The 12,515-nt window shown below is 27.1% G+C and overlaps 1 protein-coding gene across 2 annotated transcripts in view; it reads right to left on the minus strand.

The window, feature by feature from the left end:
- Positions 1–11,044, minus strand: part of LOC107451042 (carbonic anhydrase-related protein 10-like) — a 277,509-nt gene extending 266,465 nt beyond the window's left edge. For both annotated transcript variants that reach the window (XM_071187499.1, XM_071187498.1), the window contains exon 1: positions 10,415–11,044. In XM_071187499.1, the coding sequence (XP_071043600.1) occupies positions 10,415–10,469 (55 nt within the window). In that variant the 5' untranslated portion in view covers positions 10,470–11,044. The remainder of the gene's footprint in view (positions 1–10,414) is intronic.
- Between the last annotated feature and the right edge of the window lie 1,471 nt (positions 11,045–12,515).

Below are 12,515 nucleotides of genomic sequence, written 5' to 3' on the forward strand. Positions count from 1 at the left end.
ATTTATATTTACAAAACTTTTACATGCTTAAATAAAACTTAATCAGGATTTGCAGATTTCAAAGGGCTTGGGGAGGGAGGGGATTTGAAGATATTATCTACTTTCTCAAAGTTATCAATGTTAGTTATCAAAGTTATTGAATGGCCAATAAAACAAAGATTGAAACAAATTCTAATACCTTTTTCTTCAAAAACGTCTGAACGACACTAATATACATTGAAATATTTTCTTAATAATATCTCACTTTTTTAAGAGGCTAACATTTCCCATGTTTGTTTATATTATTTTGCAATATTTAAACATATATATAGAAAATCAAAAACTTTGAGAAATGAATTCTAATAAAAAAAACGTAACTGTATGGGCATATCAGATAAAAAAGTGAGTTATGAATGCACTAATGTTATGTATTTAATGAGTATGTGTAATGCGTATGTAATTATATGTATATAATTACGTCTATGTATTTATGTATATGTATTTATGTGCATGTGCTAATTTAATGTATTTAATATTCTTAGAATTCTTTTTGGTTCATCAGAAATTCTGGTTTTCAAAAATAAAGTTCTTATGCCCATATTTTTAATAAAAGTACAAAACTGAAAATAAATGGTTTTCACGCTATGATGTGAAGAATCACAATAAAATAACCAGACTGTTCTTCAAAAGTATGTATATGTTAGCTAATAGCTTACACAGAATTGAAAAAAAAATTTAAAAACAGTTTAGATTTACTAAGCAAAATAGTGGTTATGAAACTGATCCTCTACAACTGCTGAAAATACCAACTCTTTCGGTAAAATTACCTTTAAAATGATACTTTTACGAACTTTACTACCAAATTGCAAAACAAATAGACTATATTTTATTCGTAATTTTACAAAAAGTTATTACCAAAATGTAACAATAAAACTTACCATACTTTTCGGTGTCAGTCAAAAAAATCCTTGTTATCCAAACCTTTTTTTTCAGTGTGTAAATATGTAATTTTTTTAAAAAAATTAATGTTCCGTTTTATAAATTGTAATTTTGAATAGATGTCATAAATTTCTGTTGCTATTTTTAAAAGGTCAAACTTATACACTGAAATAACTTCCGAATCAATTTACGGCACTCATAATACCGGTACTTTTTATCTTAAAATCAGTTTTTACCGAAACATGTTACGGATCAAAAAGCCTGATTTACCGCAATTTTTATGGTCATAATTACTATAAAACCCCTGAATCACTATAACTAAATAAATATTGCTGTGAAAAATTGTGGCATAATATTTTACGGTTAAATGTACCGTAAACCAGGGCGAGTCTTCCCATCCAGTGGCAAGTCTACCCATTTTAGTTTTATTTAATTTTGACTATTTTAAATTGCAAATAAAAATTTTTTTACCGACGGAGGACTTAGTTCAGACTCTAAGGAAGATGGCGCTGTAGTAGTTTGAATGTCTTTTATCTAGGAGAATTAAAAGATTTCCTTCCACCATAATTTATTAGTGGTTTAAGTTTCTATCACTATATCTAGAACTATAAGATGGAGGGACATTTCGAAATGAAATGGTAACAAACAGTTGATATTAGAGGTGAATAACATACCACTTTAGGTAAATACCACTTTTTTCATAAAACCACCTTTTGTACCACTTCAATTATAAAAATCGGGTTAAGAGTCCAAATTAATTGATCAAATAGTATGATTAATTAATTAAAAGATCTTTTCCGTAAGTTATCCTTATTAATTAATCCTTAATTAATTTTTTTTTCAAAAATATCTAATTTGATTCTAGCTTAACGGATGAAAAAAATAAATTATTAAATTCATATTATTACTAACGAGATTTCTTTTTATCTATTTAAGGTTTATTTATTTGTCCACACTTTTTTCTTGAAATCTTTTCTTGGAGTCTTAAGTCTTCAAAACTGGTAACTTTTAATTTGTGATCGGTCCCTAGGTGTCAGAACTGGACAAATATCATATCGCAACAAATGGGCTGTCAACATGAAGCAAAATCTTCGTTATCCATCCCTGATAATGTAAACGGAGATATCAGGAGGAGCCCTGATTATTAAAGCTCATTAAAAAGTGTGAAAGAGCACCATATATGTAATATACCAAGTAATGCATCTTACTATGTAAAGGTAAAATAACACTGGAGAAACTATTTCTTTTTGCGTTGCGTGAGATTTTTGATTGTANAATTTTACTTCATAAATATCCTATATAGTAACTAAAATAACAATTTAATAGTAAAATTTGATTATTTACAATGTTAACATTCATTTTAGTAGAATGGGTAGACTCGCCCCATACGAGAGATTTGTCAGCAGTTCTATAAAAATATACAGTAACAGCGTAACTGTTAATATTTTCTAAAATCGATTTCACAGCCTTAAAGAGGGATAAATAGCGATTCCGAAACAGCTATTAAAAGCCTTTTTTCTTTAATATTTACAAAAGTTTGACCACTTGAAAGTTGACAAACTTAAAAAATGAGTAGACTCGCCCCGGTTTACGGTATTTTATAGATGATGCACCCAAAGTGCCGATACCTTATATCGTAATTTAATTCAGATTTTTTTGCAGTGTTTAGCAATATTTATCTTTACAAATTCGCATTTTAAACAGTGATACGTTTTTGTATAGCAATATGTTTCTATTATCTAAGATTTTATTTTTTTCATATTTTTTCTGTGTTCAATTTACGAATTTTCATTTGGTTCAAAAAAAGGAATAAACATTACTTCTATAACACATGTAAAGATTATAGCTATAATCTTTGGAAAATGAAATCTTGGAGATAGTTCGATTGATTTCTGATCATGTTGTGATTAATATTCGTTTCAACTATTTCAAGAAAAGTAAGTCCCTTTTAAGAAATATTTGCATAAAAAAATAAACTTGAGACAATATAGTTCTAACCTATTCCTTTATTTTGAACTTCCAGATGGAACTTTTATACTTAGACTAAAAAAATTACGTCAATTGTCCTCTTAATATTTCCATTGTTTACGGAAAATGTCTTATTCGAATCAAAATGTCTGGAGCACTGTTTTTGTTGATTTAGAATCATTAAGTAGTAGGAGTATATTATAATTATTATTGGCCTTTTAAAAATAAATAAATAAAAGAAATAATACGAAAAAGCACTTTGCCTCGTCAAATTTGCACAGTAAGGATCAATGTTTAATCTATATTGACCGAATAAAATCAAAACTGAATAAAAAACTGAATTAAAAAAAACTTCACAAAAATTTAATTACTACAGACAAAATGTTTAGTCTACAATTATCTTACTTCTACAATGTTCAAAATTACAATTTTTAGTCAAACAGTCTTTTGTTTTATTTAATTTTAAATTAAATACCCAATATTTTACATTTCAAATGCCATTTATTACACAATAACATTTGTGAAAGATTTTAATTGGGAATTTAACGACTGTTAAACAGTATATCATAAAATCTAAGAAATAAGCTACTTATAGTCTGTGCACTCTGCGAATTCAAAATAAGTATCCCCGGAGAATTAATTCAATAACAAAGTAATATTCAGTATTGAATTATTCTTAATAATATCTTCGTTCATTTAAATATCATTAAATAGCTTATAGAAAGAGGAATGATTAAAGAACGAAATATTCTCATCCCAATGTCACTTTCTCTGGAAATTAAAGTAATTTCGAATAAACTCCTCAATTGTCAAGAAACCAGTTCCACCTGCCAGAGTTTACGATTTCTCTCTGATGCCGACATTGTGGACTAATTTACAAGTCCAGGTGTTTAAAATAGGGAAACTAGCGGGAATATTTGGTAGATGTGTCAAATGATGTTTACTGAATCGAAACTTTGAGCTAATAGATGAGAGAAAAGTAAATGCTTTATTGAGATATAGAGGCAAATAAATTTCGTGGAAACATAATCTGAAGTGAAATAATTTAATGCTAGTTGCATATTATTAATATTAGCATTTCTGGAAATACTTCTAATCGTCAAATTTGCATGGAAAAGGACAATGCTAAATCTATATTGAGCTAGTAAAATTGAATATCTGAAATGTAAATAATTAAGAACATTTCACAAGATTCCAATTACTACTGATAAAATGCTTCGTAAATGTATACAAAAGTTATTGGTTTAAAAATCTGATGTTTTATTTAATTTTAAATAATATACACAAGAATTTCATTTCAAATGACACTTAATATTACAATAATAATTGAAGAAGACTTAGTTGAGAATTTAATGGCTTTTAGACAGTATATCTTAAAAGTTAAGAAGTAAGCAAATAATAGTTTTTGCACTCTACGAAATAGAAATAAGTACTACCAGAGAATTATTTCAACATCAAAGTAATGTTCAGAATTGTATTAGTTTTTATAATATTATCAAACCTCTCTATTATGCCTCTTTAATTATATTATACTATATTTAATAATATTATACCACGTTATGTAAGATATCATTAAATATCACATAAAGAGGAAAGATTAAAGGAGAAAATATTCCCATAAAATGTTACTTTCCCTGGAAATTAAAGTGATATCAAATAAACTCCTCAATTGTCAAGAAAACAATTCCACCTGCCAGAGTTTTCGATTTCTCTCTGATGCCAATATTGTAAACTAATTTACAAGTCCAGGTGTTTAAAATGGGGAAACTAACCGGGATATTTGGTAGATGTTTCAAGGTGTCAAATGATGTTTACTAAATAGGAACTTCGAGCTAATAGTTGAGAGAAAAGTAAGAGCTTTATTGAGAAACAGAGGCAAATCAATTTCGTTGAAACATAATCTGAAGTTTGAATTTCATTGCTTTTATCGAAACTATACTTGATAGAAAACTACAATAAACGTCATATTAAGAAAGTAAAATCAGTTTCATTCTTTCATTCAGTACAATAATTTATTTATTCATTCGATTTCATCACTCGCTTTAGTTTTCATTAGCTTACATTTACACAACTATGTATTTAACAACTAAAAATCAACTATTCTTTTAGAATATTTAATCTCTGTAAGTTAATCTCATTCAAAACAAAAAAAGATTATTGAGACTATAAATTGAACGCTAATGTAATTTCCTAAATGGAGTTTTAATTTAATTTCTATGAATTTACATGATATTATAAATATATATTTATTTTTTGAAATAGAAATAAGATAAATTATGGATACTACAAAATATATTAGACTCATATATTTTAAGAAAGAAGCGTTTCTAAAAAAACCTTTTAGGAGTTAAAATAGCTAATAGAAGTAACTTGAATTAATACTACAATGTATTACTATTATTTGCCAGCATTTTTGTTTACAGTGCTCCAAAAAAAACTGACCACCCTAAATAACTTTTGGCCTAATGATCGGATCTTCAAGTTCTAAGACTCCATCTTCATGGTTTAACTGCGTGACCTCGAATATGTTAATTAATTAGTGCAGAGGATATTTTAAGTTACAAAATTAGACACAAGAACATACTTTCTCTGAATATCTGAATAAATATACCTTTTTTTCAATGTATTCGGATTTCTGAAATCTAAAATATATGGGATAGCCGCAATCTGGGATATATAGTCCTAACAATTTGGTCAGGAAAACGATCCAAAGTTTGTAACACATAATGTTAATTTTATTTTTTTTAGTTTTTAGCCACATCTGAGATTTTTTCAGAGAATCTAAACATTTTTGCGCGCAATTATAAAATTTGCTTGTCCAACGATAATTACATGCAAAAAACAAATTTCAGTAAGCTTTTATTATTTTTTATTGCAGACTTTTGAAAAATTCAATTTATCATAAACTATTCAACCAATTTCGCTCAAATTTTGTATTTTGCTACGTAAAAAGAAAATAAATTAAAAGGATGCAAAAAAAATCATGCCTTGTAACTCAAAATTTTTTCGGCTTTTAATAAATAAAATAATAAAAAAAAATAATTATTAAAATTCATTTTTCGCATGACATTTCTTAAATAAAATTTAATAATTGTGAGCAAATTTTTTTAAAATTCGCTTGTAAAGTTCTCGAGATATGGTGAAATATGCAAAAAGTAAAGTTAGCATAAGCTGTCAAAACTTTAAACCGCTCAACCGACCAAACGATTTGAACCACATTTTCCGAATTGTGGCTGCCCCTGATATTTTGGGGGTTAGAAAACTGAATTCATGAAAAAATAGGTATGCTTATTTAGAGAAAGTACGTTTTTGTATTCGTAACTTAAAATATCGTCTGCACTAAATATTTAGAATATTTGAAGTCACCCCTTCGAACCATTAAGATTAAGTCCTAGAATGTGAAAAACCGATCATTGAACCAAATGTAATTCATTTTCCGCACTGTACATCAATCGTATTAATCAAATGCGTCGTAGTTTTTTTTTAATCGGTACATCTATAAAATGTAATAATAAATGTTTTAATGAAGAATCTAGATGCTGTTAATCCAGTTCAATGCTCTGAAATTTTTTAACTCAGAACTTTTATGTTAGGCACACTTTTGTTATTATTATGGGTGGTTTTGATAAACAATCTTGATTATGACACAATCAAGATTATAATAATAGTAATATTAAAAAATTTGTAGTTTTGACCATCGTACAAAACATTACGTATATGAAACTACTACTTACCGTAAACTACTTAATTATTGCGACCATACTATTCTAATTACGGCTAATAAGCATATTACAAAGTTGAAAAATGCGAATTAGTGAAAGAAAGTTTGTTTATTTAGTTATTTGTCTTAGTTTACCACACACTCACTCACACACACACACACATATAGATATATATAGATATATATATATATATATATATTGCTGTGAAAAAGTGATATATATATATATATACATATATATATATATCCTTGTTTCTGACTCATTTTCTTTCGTGATATTTGATCACATTTTCTTTTAATACCAAAAGTCCTGGTATTATTTAGGATCACTCAAATACTTAGTTGCATGCATTTTAAGAACGTTATTTTTCTTAAAAATAATTTAGAACTACATTTATTAATAAAAGTTATTTCATATTATTTTGCTGATTCCGATAATTATTTTGAAAAATATTAAGTTTAAATAAAAAATAAAAAAAATTACAATTTCGGTGATAATGTGTTTCATTTTCAGGACCTGCATTTAAATAGTTTAGAAATTAAAATATTTTGAGACTATTCAGTAATTTTCAGATTCAAATCGACAAAACAATGTCGCGATTTGATCTGTCTCGATACAACAATTAAAAAAAAGCATGAAAAGCAAAACCCACTTTACCATCGTAATTGGCTTTACTCCAACAACTATCAGTCCGCAAAATGAAACACGAAATACTTAAATTGCTTTTGATCAAGTGATCGGATTTTCACATTAAATGATCTAAATATTAATGATTAAAAGGTCTAACTTCAAATATTTTAATTAAATTCGTTAGACAGCATTTAATATTAATAAACCAGAAAAGAATACTCCTAAATTAACAATTGTTTTCAGGGATTTAGATTTCTAAATATCAAGACACGGTATCTGCAATCTGGAAAATGTGACTCTAATAGTTTCTCTCAGGAAAGTAGTTGAAAATTTGAAGGCCATAACGTAAATTTACCAGATAGCATATTTTGTCATGTCTCTGGAACTTTTAAGAAATCAGCACTTTTCGATGCACAATTATGAAAAATTGATTTTTCAAGCAAATTTCCACGAAAGAAACAATTAACTAAGAATATTTTTTTAATTATAATAGTGCACCAAATATATGGTCAAAAATTAGGTCAAAACTACTAGGATATGATAACATTTACTTCGTTTCTGTCTATAAGGGAACTCCAAAAAGCTAGGTAGCTTTAGACGAAGCGCTTTGGTAATGAGGTTAATAAAATAAACAATAAATATGGTTTTATTGTATGTAATAAAATTTGGATTTAATACTGTTTTACATTTTCTCATTAAAAAACACAAATTAATTTTCCTTTTTAAATTTTTTTTTGTTTTATTCACAAACTATGATTTGTTTGAGGAGTTACTTATTTACTTGCAATTGCATACTGAGTAAAAGGTGCGTTCAAAACTACCAGATTATGGTAAAATTTACTTTGCGTCTGGCTCTATTTAAGTAAACGCCTTGATTATGATCTTTGTAAAATAAAAAATAAAATATGGTTTTATAATGTGTTCAAAAATTTGGTGAATATGGTAAAATTTGGTTGCTTTGGCAATGGTATTTTAAAATATGGCATAAAAACCATTTTTTCGATTGAAATTACTTTTCAGTTACATATTTTTTACTTAATGTGGGAGAAGTAAAGACTATAAATTTGAAAATCAAAATTTTCGTTAAACCGTTAAAATATCAGCTGAAAAAATTGTTTGGTGGATTTTAGTTTAATTTACCAGAATAATAGTTTTTTTTACCAGACATGCCAGAGTTGTACGGTATGGTAATTTTTCCAGAATCTTTTTCTCCGTGTAATAATCGAGAACATTTTCAATTATAAGGTATACAAATCTTTGCTTAATTAAAGCGATGTTATTCTAAGTGAAAGGTCTAAATTTTAAATAAAATTGGCTTATTTATCCTGTAAGAATAAAAAAAATGCATTTTTATCACAAACAACAGTTTTTTTAATTTGTTTAAAACTTAACAAATTATGTTTAGTTTTAAACTTTTATCTATCTTTTCCACAAAGAGTTACAATTATGAGAAAAATTTTCTCTTTACTATTTCCAGAGATAAAACAAAATATATAAAAAACAGAAGCACCTAATTGAACTGTTTGAAAATATTTGTTCAAGATTATGGTTCATACATCCTCATATTTTGAGGTTCAAGAATCTGAATTCATCAAAAAAGATTAATTTATTCATAGAATGTGCAGTGTTTGCCTAATTTTGAGATTTAAAGTAATGTCTGCACCAATTACTTAGCATGTCCGATATATTTAACATTCAAATAGCAACTTACGATACAAAACTCAAATATTTAGATTAAAAATCTGATCTGTTTCAGTATGTTACATTTCGCACCCACTTACATCATCAGTCACATTATGCGCCCACAAAATGTCGATGCATATTATATTAAGTACCTAGTATACCTTTTCAAAAGAATTTGTTTCATGAAATTATTCTACTTTTTATTATCTCAATATGGCTTATTTCAGGTTAACTTGTTTAGCTTTAATATATGAGTATATCTCATAAAAATTGTCATAAAAAAGTTTTTTTAAGTTTTAAAGATTATTTCCTTAATAGATAGTAAAGCTAAACTAAATAAAGAAACATGCAACAACAAGACACAGTCAAACTATTCATTACCTATTGATAATTAAGGAGGCTGATTTAAAATGCTAAAATTTAAAAAAAATTTTAAAAATTGATTTTTACTTCACAATAAAGTTCGGACACAAACATTACTAATGTAACTGCATTAGAAGTAATTTTAGACTTTTTTGGATAAAAATCACTAATTCATTCATTTTTACACTAAGTAACACTTTCAAAAGTTTCCTTAAAGTAATCAAACAAGTATTCTTCTTACCCATTGAAGGAAGAAAAAAAATCCAAATTTATGATAAATAATTTTTAAAAAATTTAACTTTTTAAGACACTTTAAATACTTTTAAATGTTACAATGCAAATTAATACGAATGCATACTAATGCGATTTTTTATCAATATCCAAATGTGAGAAGAAAAACGTAAGTAAACTTTAGCGTTTATTTCTATAACCCTAATTCATTTCTTGCCACATTTTAATAATATTTTTGATAAAAAAGAACTTTATTGGAAAAAAACACTTTATTAAATTTTTTTAAATATTTGCAAAATATTTCTTGAACATATTTTGTTACTCTAGTTTTATTTAAAAAATATCTCTTTCTCTTAATAATTGACTAAAAGATAAATACAGTACCCATTAAATTGCCGTTTATGGTAAATACGATTAAAATCGTTTTCCACAGCAATGAAATGCACAAAACATTTTTCTTCTCATTGTTTCTATGTAATATTTTCCAAGTATGTATTCTTCACTGTCTTTCACATATGTAAGAAAGGAAAGCAAAGAAAGAAAATTCCTTCATTTTGTATTGAAACAAAATGTTTTAAAAAAAAGCTGTATGATTCATGTTGTTTAATGTCAAAGAAAATTTCTTTTTATGAGAAATTCAATTTTGCTGACCCCAAATTTAGATAAATTATCTTTCCAATCACTATAATATTTGACAATCAGATGTCTATTCAAAAGATTATTTGCATTTAAAAAATTTATTATTACTTTACTGTTTTATTTTTTAATCATCAAATCAAGGAATTATAATGTAAAAAGACTGGCATTCACACAAAACAAATTGTTTTTATTTACTGTACAAAAATATACTATTTATGAATGGTGCTTCAAAATGAGAATAAGGATCATTTTTGACTTACCTTGAGAGAAAAGCACTTGACAAATAAACAACAAAAATCCAAACTTCGTTTTCATTTTTGTGCGTAACTTGAAATCTTCTTCGGTAGAAACAGTTAGTTAAAAGTCTTAAATCTTCTAAATAATGTCATTGTTAGAAAATAAATACAAACGTTCCTACACTAAAAATAATAAACTAACCTAACTTTCCTACATAAATTAAAATAAACTAACGTACAATAAACTTATTCTTTGACGAACAGCAAGTCTATCATACGCACTTCACAATTAGCAATATATAGTTTTGAAATACTTTCTGAGATAAACATATGTTAAGATATTTATCAAAAGTTATGGGAAAACTTCTGAAAGTTTATAAAGCGAAAGATCCCATTAAAAGTTATCTTAAACAACTGATCAAATAAGTTTCCTTGCTTAGAGAATAATTTTTTTACAAAATAAAATTATCATTTACGTCTAGAACGTAATTAATTATTAAGTGCTCCAGTTTTAAAACTTTCCCCCGTTCATTTTATACCGTCGTTCATAATCGTTATGGATACTTTTCAATAGCGATCTAAAAAATATCGTGCCTGCTTGAGTGAAAATCAGCAAACGAAGTAAGCACAGAGCACACTTTGCACTCCCGCAACTACAACGACGTGCGAAAAATCTAGAGATGCTAGCGCCACCAACGAAGACCCACACTCTAAACGAACCAATCATCGGTGAGTGTTCTAACTCTCACCGCCCATTCACTACCGCTTGCTGGGTTCACTTTTTAGTTCTTTTTCGGAAGACGCCGAAAGGAAGCATTTATGATTGATATTTCAAGCTACTCTGGCCGATGGTCACTAGATTTTTGCAACTTTAAAGCGACGGTCACTCCCGTCAACTTTAAACTGATTTCTTGGTACATTTATTTAAGTTTTAGTTATTCAACTCTGTTCTAATCACAATCGTTCAACACAATTTTATATACTAAATAAAACAATATTAAAAATTAAGAAGTAAAAGATATAAAACACACATAATTTGTAAAAACATGAACATATTCAATTAAATTATATCGTATTAGTTTACATTTTCTTCACGCATACACACACACATCTCTCTCTCTCTCTCTCTATTCATATATATATATATATATACCTACGATATGATTTGATTTAGGATCCAAACCTAAATCACCTCATTGAGAGACCAACACTAAGCCATCAAAGCTGAATTATTATTAGTACAAAAATCAATTAGTACGAAAATTAAAAAAAAAGTTTGATATTTGAAATTAAAACAATGAAAAGATCTAATTTTGTCCACAGCTCACACAATTAATGGTGTGATCTGTGTGCTGTCAAAAATAGNATCCATACAGCATTTGCGATACTTTAATCATTTTACTTAACAGAAATTATACTTTTTTCTGTAACACTATAATCACATGAAATAAATAATACAGGGAAATTACCTGATAATCTTATAACATGATTACATCAAATTCCATGATTCTTTTTCTTAAAGAAGTTATTAAAGTATACTTGATAGTGTAAGAACTTCATCAGCTTCAAAAGTAATTAAGGTGAATAAAATCGATTTATATCATAGCACCCAATCTCAAGTCTCACCGGATTTTAATTATTCATATCTGGTTAGTCTTGGAAATGAGCGCCTATTTTCACGCATTCAAAACATGCTGGATTGGTTCATCTCATAGTTTTTAAATCTGATGACAGTTTTACACTAACAAGTATATTTAATCACTCGTTAAAGAAAATTAATCATGTAATTTTGCATATTGTCTGCTCATTTTGTATATAGGCTGCTCTATATTTGTCTAAACATCCACACATTTGCTTAAAAATGTACTTAAATTACTTAATGTAAAAAATGCAACGAATAAGGGAAAACTGCGTCTTTTTTTTAATTTTTCGTTGTGAACTCTTTAATTTATTTAATGTTGTCTCTTTTTTTTTCACTGTAAAAAGAAGAAATATTTTTATTGTACATTTTTTCCAACCATACCTTTTCTATTCTAAGGTAGTATAACTTCATTAATTTTTTTAGCTAAATAGGAAATTTGATACTGGAAGTAAACTTTGGTGAACGTGTAGTATAGCTTTGGTG

The sequence above is a fragment of the Parasteatoda tepidariorum genome, chromosome X1, assembly GCF_043381705.1.
Source record: "Parasteatoda tepidariorum isolate YZ-2023 chromosome X1, CAS_Ptep_4.0, whole genome shotgun sequence".
Lineage (NCBI taxonomy): Eukaryota > Metazoa > Arthropoda > Arachnida > Araneae > Theridiidae > Parasteatoda > Parasteatoda tepidariorum.